General features: G+C 41.2%; 1 protein-coding gene across 4 annotated transcripts in view; it reads left to right on the plus strand.

Moving 5' to 3' along the window:
- Osbpl3 (oxysterol binding protein like 3) overlaps positions 1-11767 on the plus strand; it is a 175249-nt gene extending 163482 nt beyond the window's left edge. For 2 of the 4 annotated variants that reach the window (XM_048339670.1, XM_048339667.1), the window contains exons 20-23: positions 3398-3542; positions 6098-6224; positions 8654-8776; positions 11285-11766. In XM_048339670.1, coding sequence (XP_048195627.1) covers positions 3398-3542; positions 6098-6224; positions 8654-8776; positions 11285-11381 — 492 coding nt within the window. In that variant the 3' untranslated portion in view covers positions 11382-11766. Of the gene's footprint in view, positions 1-3397; positions 3543-6097; positions 6225-8653; positions 8777-11284 lie in introns of all 4 variants that reach the window. The other 2 variants (XM_048339668.1, XM_048339669.1) reach the window with 2 other exon arrangements.
- The last annotated feature ends 623 nt before the right edge of the window (positions 11768-12390 follow it).

A 12390-nucleotide genomic window follows, 5' to 3' on the forward strand; every position in this document is an offset into this window, starting at 1 on the left:
GAGTGGCAAGTGCTAGTGCAATGTCCTGGGTTCAATCCCCAGTGCCAAAAAAATAGTTTTGTTTTTTTAAAAAAATGAAACAAACCAATAACAGGTCAAGATAGTGTCACTAGAACTCTCCCACCCCTAAGCCAACCTCAAACTGCAATGTCCTATTCTCTGCCTAGTTTACAAGGTTAAGCCACTATACCTAACTGTTTGTTTTTTGAATCAGGATCTCACTGGGTGGGCCGGGTGGGCCTCAAACTTAAGATCCTCTGCCTCAGCCTCTCAAGTGCTGGTACTGCAGGTGTGTACCACCACACCCAGCTGCATTTTTGTAGTTATGAGATGAACACTGGACATACCAGCAGTGTTGAAAGACCATCTGAAAGTCGGTTCCCGTGGACTATGGCTTGCCTTCTGGTTTCCTGTCTAATATCAGCCTTAGGTTTGTTAGCAAATATCCCTGAGAGAAAACTCTGACCCTATCTTTCAATAAACCTAAGTCTGGACTCTTACTTTTCCCCTCCAGTTTTTTTATAGCTGGACAATTCAATTTTAAATTCCTTCACCTCTGAGACACTGTGGTCCCCATCCCTTCCTTCCATTTCTATCAATAGCCTAGGAGTGTGGAAGCTGAACCACCAAAACATGGCCTAGAAATGCCACTCAAATTTATTGGTTTCCAACTATGGATTCTGCTTCAGCTGGAAATAGTGCTGGGATTTTTTGATGCATAGAGAAATGCCTTTTGTTCTTCATAGAGATGTTGAAGGGAAACTAAGTAGTTGTGAGGATTGAGGAGGTGTGTGTGGGGTGGGGGGTTCATTTCAAGGGAGTTGGAGCTCCCTCTGCTGGCTGGCTAGTGGTACTGTTTGAAACCCACAGGCTGAGTTGAGCTGGACTGGCTGTGCTGTGTGCAAAGTGACCTCACAGATCACAGTCAGTGCCCTGTGAGAATGTGCACAGAGAAGGGTCCTGCGGGCTAGATGAAGAGTCCTACTCAAAGAAATTGAAATTTTTCAGTAACCTCCTGAATATTTTTGCAAATGACTGCCTACTTCCTTGGAAGGAAAAACTATTACAAGTTTTCTTTTAAATTATAGTGATCAGCAATACAGCTCTGTAAGTGACAGTGACAGCTATCAGACAGCTGCCCCACAGAAAGGTCTTACAGACCAGCCATGCTCTTAGGCCAGTGTCTGAGAGTAGACTGAGACTTTTGTTCCTGCATCAAAGGTAGCAAATGTGGAGGAGGGTTGTATCTTATACAAATCTTATACAAATGTTGGGTCCAAGTTACAAATCGCAAAATTAACCATTATTTTTTGTTAAATAATAAAGGTGATATTGGAAAGGAAGGCAGAAAGGAATGGCTGGAGGGAGAGAGGAAGGAAGGAAAAGAAGGAGAGAGAGAGAAGGGAGAGAAAGTGTGCGTGTGTGGTGTGTGTGTGTGTGCGTGTGTGTGTGTGTGAGAGAGAGAGAGAGAATGAATCCAGGCTTATTAGATAGATAGACCAATAAGAGCAGTATAGAAAGCCCAGAAACAAATTCATGCATTTACAATTAAGTGATTTTCAACAAAGATATGAGGAACACATGGTGAAAAAACGAAAGTCTTTTCAATAAATAGTGTAGGGGGAAAATTGGCTATTAGCATGCAGAGCAGTGAAACTTTATTTCATACCACATACAAAAGTCAAAAGAGATTAAAGACTTAAAACATAAGAGCTACAATGGTAAAGCTGCTCGAGAAGACTCAATGGAAAAAGCCCTATGATGTTGATCCAGACACCACTAGCTTTGGTAGACTCCTAAAACACAACCAACAAAGCAAAACTAATCATGGAATTGAATCAAACATGCCTCCCACAGCAAAGAAACAATCCATAGAGAGAAAAGATGACCTACAGAATAGGAGAAAATACTTACAAACTATATCTGATAAGATGTTCATATACAAAATATTTAAAGAACTCAACACAATTGCAAGAAAACAATCTTATTTTAAAATGGGAAAAGGGGCTTTTACCCCTGGCTTTGACCCCCAGAAAGGCAGAGTGTGAATAGACATTTTTCAAAAAAAAAATCCCAGTGAGATATCTCTTAAAACAGCTATTACAAAGAGATGGAAGATACATATTGGAAAGGCTGTGAAGAGAACAGAAGCCTTACAGTATGTTGGTGATGTAAATTAGTACAACCAGTGGGGAAAGCAGATTCTTCAGATATTGTCCCAGCAGTGCTACCATGGGCATAAATGTAAAGAAAATGAAATCATTCTATAGAAGGGACATCTGTACTCCAGTGTTGATTGCATTTATTCCCAGTAGCCAAAGTGTAGAATCAGTCCAAGTGTCTCTCAACAGAAAGCTAAAGAAAATGTGCTTTGTTGGGGTGTGTGTGTGTGTGTGTGTGTGTGTGTGTGTGTGTGTGTGTGTGTGTGTGTGTACACACACAAAACAATGGAACATTATTCAACCATAAAAAAGGATAAAGTACTCACATGTGACAGCGTATATAAACCTGGCAGACATTATACTGAGTGAAATAAATTAAGCCTAGGAAAACAAATGCCACATTATTTTATTTGTATATGAAATCTGAAAAGATTGAACTCTTTACCCAGGAGTAGAATAGTGGTTCTCAGGTCAAAGGATACGGATCTCAATTGGCAGGAATATGTATATGTTCAGGAGAACTAATTGCAGCTTGGTAGATATAATTAATAACAATGTATCATATACTAAGATATTACTAAAAGTACTTTTTAAGTCTACTTGCAGAAGTATGTAGCAGGGTAAATCAGACCTATAGTCAAAGGATACAGATCTCAATTGGCAGGAATATGTATATGTTCAGGAGAACTAATTGCAGCTTGGTAGATATAGTTAATAACAATGTATCATATACAAAGATATTACTAAAAGTACTTTTTAAGTCTTCTTGCGGAAGTATGTAGCAGGATAAATCAGACCTATAATCCTATGTACTCAGGACACTGAGATCCAGAGAATTGTGGTTTGAAGCCAACCCAGGAGAAAAACTCTTTGAGACTCCATCTCCAATTAACCAGCAAAATGCTATAGTCGAGGTATGGCTCAAATGGTAGAGTGCTAGCAAGAAAACCAAGCAAGAGCGCAAGGCCATGAGCTCAAACCTTGACAAGGGCTTAAAAATGTATTTGAGGTAAAAACTACCGGTGTGGGGGTATTTGTATGGTTGTATGGTTGTATGTTCTTTTTTGCATAAACTCCTTCTTGTTAATTAAACAGAACCTAGAACTGGCAAACCAGTGGTGCGGATAAAATCGGTCTATAATCCTTCCTCTTTCTTTACCTTTAGTTTTTATTAACATCTGTAATCAGATGAACCTTCCATAGTCCCACTCAGACATGTGCCATTTGCATCCTAGGCAAAATACTGGAGCACTAATGCCCATGAGATTGAAGGCACAGTCTTCGACAGGAGTGGAAAGGCGGTGCACCGGCTGTTTGGGAAATGGCATGAGAGCATCTACTGTGGCGGCTCCTCGTCCTCCACGTGTGTCTGGAGAGCCAGTGAGTTTGGGGCTCAGCTACCCCAGGCAGAGAGACCTTGGGTGGGAAGGGCAAGGGGATTCACCCTTAGGCAGGGTCAGCTCCACCCCGGTCTCCAGCCTGTACCTGCTGTGAGCCAGGTTTGTGGTGTTGGCCTTTATTTCCTTCATGTGGCCACTTTTCAAAGTCCTGACCCCCTTCTAGAAGAACCTCGGTGGGGCTGCTTGGTCCTGGGTTGTTCACCCCAGAAGGAAGCCATTACCATCACTAATGCATGTGTTCAGCCATAGAGACACCTTGAAGGAACTTCAGTGGCAGGCAATGAGTCATTCTAGAACACCAAGAGAAGAAACGGGGTCCAGGAGTAAGGGGCCTCAGATTGACCCCTAATGCCTTCTGATAGGTGGCCTGAGGTTCCAGAGGACTCTGAGCCCTTGAAACAACTGTGGGGAGAAAGGCAAGAGAACCCCAACCTACCCCATCATGTCCCTTAGCCTATCACCTTCCCATCTGAAAGATCACTGTGCCCAAGGCAGGGTGGTTCATAAAACTTTTAACATACTTAGGCTGATAAAAGCTAAACAGAAAGAAACCTGTACTATTAGTGGCTTAAACCAGGAGGATAAGGTGTACATATAAAAAAGGAACCAGGAAACGTGTTAGGAATGAAATTTTTATTTTTCAGAGAGAGGGGTGAGGAAGTGCAACACAGGGTAAAATTGATTGGAATACAGCATAACCCTGTGTGGAAAGTAACAATGAAATCCCCCTCCCCCTAGAACTAACATAAGACCAAAAAAAAATTCTCATGATGATATTAAGAATAAAGTGAGGGTAGCCCAGGTTTGTTTCTCTGGCACCTGACCAGTGCCGATAATACAGATCAGTTGAGGACACATTGTACTGCTCCTGCTGTGCCATGATGTTCCCTCATGTGTGGAAACCTTTGTCACAGTCTGTCATAGTCCCGCATGACCATGAGCCAGGCAGGGAGAGCGGGAGGGGGGAAACGAGCTAGATTCTCACTCATCTCCTTATTCTCAGGAATGCAATATTCCTTATTGCCTCTCAGTAAAAATGTCTGTACAGCCCATCAGCCTAAAATGGGTCTACCACTGATCCAATTTTGGGCCACAGGGCAGGCAGTGGAAATTTAGGGGGACTTAGGTTCAGGCCTGGGGAGGACGCAGTGCAACCATATGAGAACTAGCATTCCTTTAGCAAATAAGGGGAGTGACTGAGGTATAGGGAGCTAGCCACGTCTCTTCCAATGGGCAGTAGCCACATCTTTTACTGTGGAAGAGGTCACCAGGAAACCAGAACAAATTCTTGACTAGCAAGCAGGCACAGGTGAGATGTTACAGGTGCACAGTCTCTCCTCTGCTCTAGTATGTCTCACAGGTGAGAGCAACCATCCTCTCCGAGTGTTAAAGGAAATTTTGATGTCATAGCTGTTGTAATTCCTTGACTTTATGTCTGTGTATTGGCCACGAGCACCCGGCCTCTTTAGGTCAAGCAACTATCCTCATTGGTGAGTGGAGGACTAGAGTAGAAGATGCAGTAGAAAGCTTTGTTCCAGCTTAAGAAACACAGAATTGAGTTACAACTTCAAAAAATGGTCTGCAGACAAATGCATGGCAACATTATGTGTGAATAGCAAGAGCTAAGGCTAGAGGTAGAATATTTTTGTCTACATTAGGTTGCTTTACATATAAACTTGGGATGTGTTTAGCTAGAATTCAAGTTAGGGCCATATACTTAATGTTTCTAAAGATAAAGATTTAAGGGCCAAGTATGATGGTTCATGCCTATAATCCCAGTTACACAGGAATCATAGGTAGGAAGATCACAGTCCAAGGATAGCCCTGGAGTAATGAGAGCTCATCCTAACCACCCCCTCAAAAAAAAGAAAGAAAGAAAAGAAAAGAGCTGGGGTACTCCTCAGGTGACAGAGCACCTGTCTAGCAAATGTAAAGCCCTGAGTTCAAACACTAGTACGGCAGGGGAAAAAGAAAAGATGCCACATTTTAGGGAACAAGAGTTGGTGAAGAAAACCTGAACCACTAATAAAAGCCTGAGTTTACACAAGAAAAAAAAAGAGTTGGTGAGAGAATGAGAGAAAGGGCAAGAATGGAGAAAAGGCCACTTACAATGGGTTCTACACTGTGTAAGTTAAAAGACAGAGTTTAAGAGTTGTCCATAGCCTACATGAAAACAAAACAAAAAAATGGATGGAGAGTGTAGTTGGTTAGGAAAGAGATGTAGAGGTTTTAAAAGGTACATTTAATAGCAAATTAAATTATTATGTAGCTCAAATGGCATGGAAACTTCACAGCATTGTGTAGGACCAAACAAAAGAGACCATATCCCTGAAGGAAGAAGAAAATGTACAGAAAAGAAAATTGATAGGAAAATATTCAGCACTTATGTGCTAGTCAAAATATTTTAATCCAAATAGAATAGTTTCAAGCTGAGCAAGAAGAACTGTAGCTGCTCTGAAGCAAAAAAAGATGAAGGAATTAAACTGCAGTATGAATGAAATGGAAGGCAAGAGTAATGGTGTTTTTCTCTTTTAGATCCCATGCCCAAAGGCCATGAGCAGTATTATGGCTTCACACAGTTTGCTCTAGAGTTAAATGAAATGGATCCACCATCAAAGCCTTTGTTACCACCTACTGACACTCGATTTAGACCAGATCAAAGGTAAACTCTTTCTCCCCAAAGATGTAAAGCCAAGTATGGTGGCACATTTCTGTAATCCTAGCACTCAGGAGACTTGGGCATGAAGACTGTGAGTTCAAGGTTGAAGTATTCTATGTAGTGATACACTGTCTTAAAACAAGTGGTGGTAACAGCTGCCTGGACCCTGTGAGAGGCAGGTGAGTGTAGTTGGTGGTGGTGGGGGGAGGTTAAATAATTGTGTCAGAGAGGAAATGGAGCCTAGCTTCAATCCATGTGTGACATTTCTATTGAAAAAAAATTCAGTCTTATTTTGAAATGTTTTACTGTGCTCAGAAATGAAGAACTTAGTCTATATTTGAAAGTATGAGAACATCCAGGTCAGCCAGGCACCAGTGGCTCACGCCTATAATCCTAGCTACTCAGGAGGCTGAGATTTGAGGATTACAGGTCAAAGCCAGCCCGGGCAGAAAGGTCCATGAGACTTTTTAAATTTATCAGCACAACCATGTTCATTGCAGCACTATTTACCATAGCTTAGATATGGAACCAACCCAGATGCCATCACTAGATGAATGGATCAAGAACATGTGGTATATACACAATGGAATTCTATGCCTCCTTCAGAAAGAATGACCTCAACCCATTCATAAGGAAATGGAAAGACCTGGAAAAAATTATGTTAAGCGAAGTAAGCCAAACCTGTGAGACTCTTATCTCCAATAAACTACTCAGAAAAAGCCAGAATTGGTACTGTGGCTCAAGTACAAGAGCGCTAGCCATGAGCACAAATTGGCTCAGGGCCAACACCCACACACTGAATTCAAGCACCAGGATTGCCACCCAAAAACAAAAACCACCATCCAGGTCTCCTAACCCCTCAAATTTAAATTAACTTGGTGCATTGAGGTCTAATTTTCTTTTTTTCTTTTTCTTTTTTGCCAGTCATGGGCCTTGGACTCAGGGCCTGAGCACTGTCCCTAGCTTCTCTTTGATCAAGGCTAGCACTCTGCCAACTTGAGCCACAGCACCACTTCTGGCCTTTTCTATATAAGTGGTGCTGAGGAATTGACCCTAGGGCTTCATGTATACGAGGCAAGCACTCTTACCACTAGTCCATATTCCCAGCCCAAGGTCTAATTTTCAACGTAAACCACTGCTAAAAAGCTATGTAGTATATGTGGTAGAGAAAAAAACTCTCAATATTTCTCAGCCTCAGCTTCCTACTCTCTAAAATGGAAAAACTGGTCTTGCCTCCTAAGGTTTTTCTAATTAAGCCTCAAAATCCAGAAGTCAAAAGAAAGAAAAGATTGCTATGTTTGACTGTGTGTGTGTGTGTGTGTGTGTGTGTGTGTGTGTGTGTGTGTGTGTGTGTGTGTACCAGTACTGGCTGGGCTGGACTCAGGGCCTCATGCTATCACTTGGCTTTCTCACTTAAGGCTAGCACTCAACCACTTGAGTCACACCTCCACTTCTGGCTTCTTGCTGGTTAATTGGAGATAAGATTCTCATGGGCTTCCCAGCCTGGACTGGCTTTGAACCTCAATCTTCAGACCTCAGCTTCCTGAGTAGCTAGGTTTACAGGCATGAGCCACCAGCACCTGGATTGACTTTATTTTTTTAAGTCTTCTTAATGGATAAATATATGTAACCCATACAAAAAGATAAACAACAAACAGCTAACTATTTATAACTCATATCATGAATTATTTCTTTAAAAAAATCATATAGGTCAACCCATGAAAAAACAAAATGGGCATAGGAAAATGGATAGTTTACAAAATACTAAACACAGTGTTCCTGAAATATATGCAAAGAAGTTCAGTCTCACTCATTATGTGAAAATTGTTAATTTTGAAAATTAAATGGAATTACTATTTCTTATCTTATCAATCTGGCATAAATGATGGGGCTCAGGAAGTAAGGGCCCTGACAACACGTGGGTGGAAGTATAAGTAGAAGAGCAGTTTGTCATATGTGAGTTGCCATCTTACCTTTCAACCCAGCAGCTCCACTTCTAGAAATTTCCCCTACAGATATGCTTTCCTACTTGTAAAATTAGAGATATATATATTATTTGTTGCAATATTAATTATAACATGTTGACAAATAGGAACAACCCAACTGCCTGTTAATAGAAAATTATTAAAATAAATTGAGGTTTAACTACACACCTTAATATTAACAAATGAAGTTGCTGGTTGGGCATCTGGCTCAGTGGTAGGATGCTTGCCTAGTGTACAAAGGCCCTGGGTTTGAGTCCAGTGACACACACACGCACACACACACACACACACACACACACACACAGAATTTGAAGGTTGTTGGAGAGGGAGGACTTAGGTATGGCAGATATTGAATATCTAGTCTTAGAGAGGTGGAGGTTCAGTAGTAGTGATTGTTACATTTTCTTGGAATTAATCTCCTTCCCCTTGTTTCCTTCCACACCTTAGATTTCTAGAAGAAGGGAACATAGAGGAAGCTGAAACACAGAAGCAGAGGATCGAACAGCTCCAGAGAGAGAGGCGGCGGGTCCTAGAAGAAAACAATGTAGAGCACCAGCCTCGGTTTTTCAGGTTTGGATCTGGATCTGCAATGGGGTTTGGGCTCTCCTGCTATTTCATGCTGCCACTGTAGAGAAGAAATGCAAGGCGGCCCTTCCCATTTGACAGCTGCTGGACAGTGGAACTGAGGCTGTCCCTGCCCCCATCCTCAGGCAGGACTGTCTCCTTCCAGTTTTGTACATCATGCTCCTTCCCAATGGCCCTACATAGCCTGACCAGCAAGCCTCTCAGTAAATGCTTATGGGAAAAGCAATGAAACTGGTCAGAGTTGGCCCTGAGTCTAGGCCAGCTTTCAGTTCACAGCTGAGGCTGGGTGCTGGTGGCTCATGCCTAGAATTGTAGCTACTCAGGAGGATAATATCTGAGGATCACAATTTGAAGCCAATCAGAGCATGAAAGTCTGTGAGACTCTTTTTTTCCTTTCCCATTAAATAATAAAAACCTGAAGTGGAGCTATGGCTCACGTGGTAGATAGTACCAGCCTTGAGCAGAAAAGCTCGGACAGCTCCCAGGCCCTGAGTTCAAGCAACACACACACACACACACACACACACACACACACACACACACACACACACCCCACAGCTGAGCTTGTTCACCCAGATAAAAATATTTTACATGCACAACAGAGATAATTCATGAATTACCCAAATGGGATCCCAGGTAGTTTAAGCCACAAATGACATGTTCCCTTACCACTGAGCTCAAATTTCAAAGGTTTACTGTTACTTTTAAATAACTTGCTGAGCAAGTCTTGTTTATTACTTAAATTTTGAAAATGGATACGAGAGATTGTGGCTCTGCACCATTCCTCTTCCTGTTTTTGTTTTTATTTTTAAATATTTTGTTGGTTGTAGGCTTGAACTCAAGGCCTGGGCATGGTCCTTGAGCTCTGTTGCTCAAAGTTAGCACTCTACCACCGTTCTACCTCCAGTTTTTTTTCCTTTTTTAACTTTTATTATCAAACTGGTGTGCAGAGAGGTTACAGTTTCATACATTAGGCATTGGATACATTTCTTGTACTGTTTGTTACCTCGTTCCTCATTCCCCCTTCCCCTCTCCCCCTTTCCATTTCCCCCATGAATTGTTCAGGTCATTTACACCAAACAGTTTTGCAAGTATTGCTTTTGTAGTTGTTTGTCTTTCGATTTTAGTATTCCCTTTCAATTTCCTAGATCTAATACCAGTATACACGGTTCTACCTCCAGTTTTTGAGTGGTTCATAGGAGATAAGAGTCTCAAGGCGACTTTTCTGCCCAGGATGGCTCCTAACCTCCATTTTCAGATCTCAGCCTCCTGAGTAATTAGAATTACAGGTGTAAGCTACCAACACCCAGCTTTCTTCCTTCTTTTAACTGAGAAGCAACAGATCCAGGAGCTGGAAGTCTGGCTCAAGTGGTAGAGCACCTACCTAGTAAGTGCAAGTCCCTGAGTTCAAACTCCACTATTTCAAAAAGAGAAATAGAGAGAAAGAAGAAAGAAAAAAATGGAAATGCAGGGATGTGGGCTATTTAATGAGGGACTAGGTGGAATGTTCCACGCAGAACAGGGGTAGCGCTCTCCTGATAACCCAGGTAGAGTTTTGTGTTTTAGGATTTTGGTATCCTCTTTTTGTTGTTGTTGTTGTTTAAGTTAAAGTTTAAACAAGCATGTGAGAAGGAGAAGCAAGTTCCCTCTCTCCTTCCACCCTGTCCTGCTTTCAGGGCATTTGTGTTTTATTGTTGCTGTATTGGTGCTGGGTTCTTTTCTTTTCTTTTTAATGTGTCCTTATTTTGAACAGACAACAGAAATGTTTTGTAGAAAGTCTTAGGATATCTTAGCAACAGTAATAAAGTGTCTATTCCAAAACATTAAAATAGCAAGAAGCAATATTTTATCTCTAAAATGTAATGCTATAACCCCTACATCTGGTAGCTGTAGATTCTACCACATCTTTTCTGGTCATTTCCTCAAACTCTGGATATTGCAACTGAAGATCAGCTCAGCAGAGATTTATCCTGAAATGCTCATGACTTCATATAAACATCTTAAAAATGAAATAAGCATCTTAAATTCTATTGTGAAAAGGGCCAAGGATCAAAAAATGGCTGGGTTAACAGTGTGATAGACTTAGTTATTGAACACTTGGTAAGATACACCCATACCTTTAAATTAGGTTGTTTATTTGCTTCTTACATAAATATGATCTAATTTCTTTTTTTGTTGTTGTTGTGGGGTTTTTTTGTTTTGTCTTTTTTTCTTTACCAGTCCTGGGGCTTGAACTCTGGGCCTTGACACTGTCTCTGAGTTTCTTTTACTGAAGGCTAAAACTCTACCACTTGAGCCACAGTGCCACCTCTGGCTTTTTCTGTTTGTGGTGCTGAGGAATTGAACCCAGGGCTTCATGAATGCGAGGCAAGCACTCTACCACTAAGCCACATTCCCAGCCCTAATAATGGAGGGAGGGAAAGCAAGAGAGACAGCCTGGGATAGCCTGTGACTGTTTTTCAGAGTTTAAGACATGGTCTCATTTTCCCCCAGGAAATCTGATGATGACTCTTGGGTAAGCAACGGCACCTATTTGGAACTTAGAAAAGATCTTGGTTTTTCTAAACTGGACCATCCTGTCTTGTGGTGAAAATAGTAAGAAGAAGAAAGCTATGTTAGTGAATGTCTCGTGCATTTGTTTCTGAAGCAGCTCAAACCTGTGTCTGTATATGTAAAAGATAGTATCTAGAGTGATCTTGTGTGCTTTAGCTTGGCATCGTAAGTATTTACCCATGTATTTTCTTCACTAGTTTTCTTTACAATGTCAAATGGTGTCATGATTTCATGATTGTTTATATGAATGTAACACACTAGTATTTCTTTTTATATGTAAACTATTTAATAAAAATTAAAGATTGAATATTCATTTGTGGGTTAAAAAAAGAAGCTTTACCACTGATTTTCCAAAGGATAGAAAGATTCCAGTTAAGTATATGCCTTATAAAATTATGTTGGGGGAAAGAAAAAAATTAACATCTCCCCAGTGCATTAAGAAATGAGAGAACTTGGGCTGGGAAGGTGGCTAGTTGTAGAGTGCTTCCCTAGCATGCTTGAAACCCTGGGTTTGATTCCTCAGTTCCACATAAACAGAAAAGGCCAGCAAAAAAGAAGCCAGGGACAGTGCTCAGGCCCTGAGTTCAAGCCCCAGGACTGGCACAAAAAAGAAAAAAGAAATGAGAATTCCCAGGGTTACTCACCCAAGTGTAATTCGGTAGATGAGATATCTTTTTTCCTCAGACAGCTCTTGAGTTGCTCATTCGAAACAATTCTGCTGGTGCTGGAGCCCAAAGAATGTTTTCATCTGCTTTTTGGTGGTGGAAGAAATAGTATAATATCAGTGGAATGTATGTTTTTATATAAGATGGGTGTGGGGCACTTTCCTGAAAGGGCTTGTCCCTCCCTCTAGTTCCATCTTACATGCAAAATTACTCATCATAGAAACCACCATACATTCAATATCCAAATGGCATCCTAAAGAGGCAGTAGCAAATTTTCCTTAATAAGAGCCAAATCCCTGGAAAAATTAAGAAACTACTTCCCATCCCATCCCCTAGCTTTGTAAGCCTCCTGTTTGACCACATCTCTGTTGAGTCCAGGAT

The sequence above is a fragment of the Perognathus longimembris genome, chromosome 2, assembly GCF_023159225.1.
Source record: "Perognathus longimembris pacificus isolate PPM17 chromosome 2, ASM2315922v1, whole genome shotgun sequence".
Taxonomy (NCBI): Eukaryota; Metazoa; Chordata; class Mammalia; order Rodentia; family Heteromyidae; genus Perognathus; species Perognathus longimembris.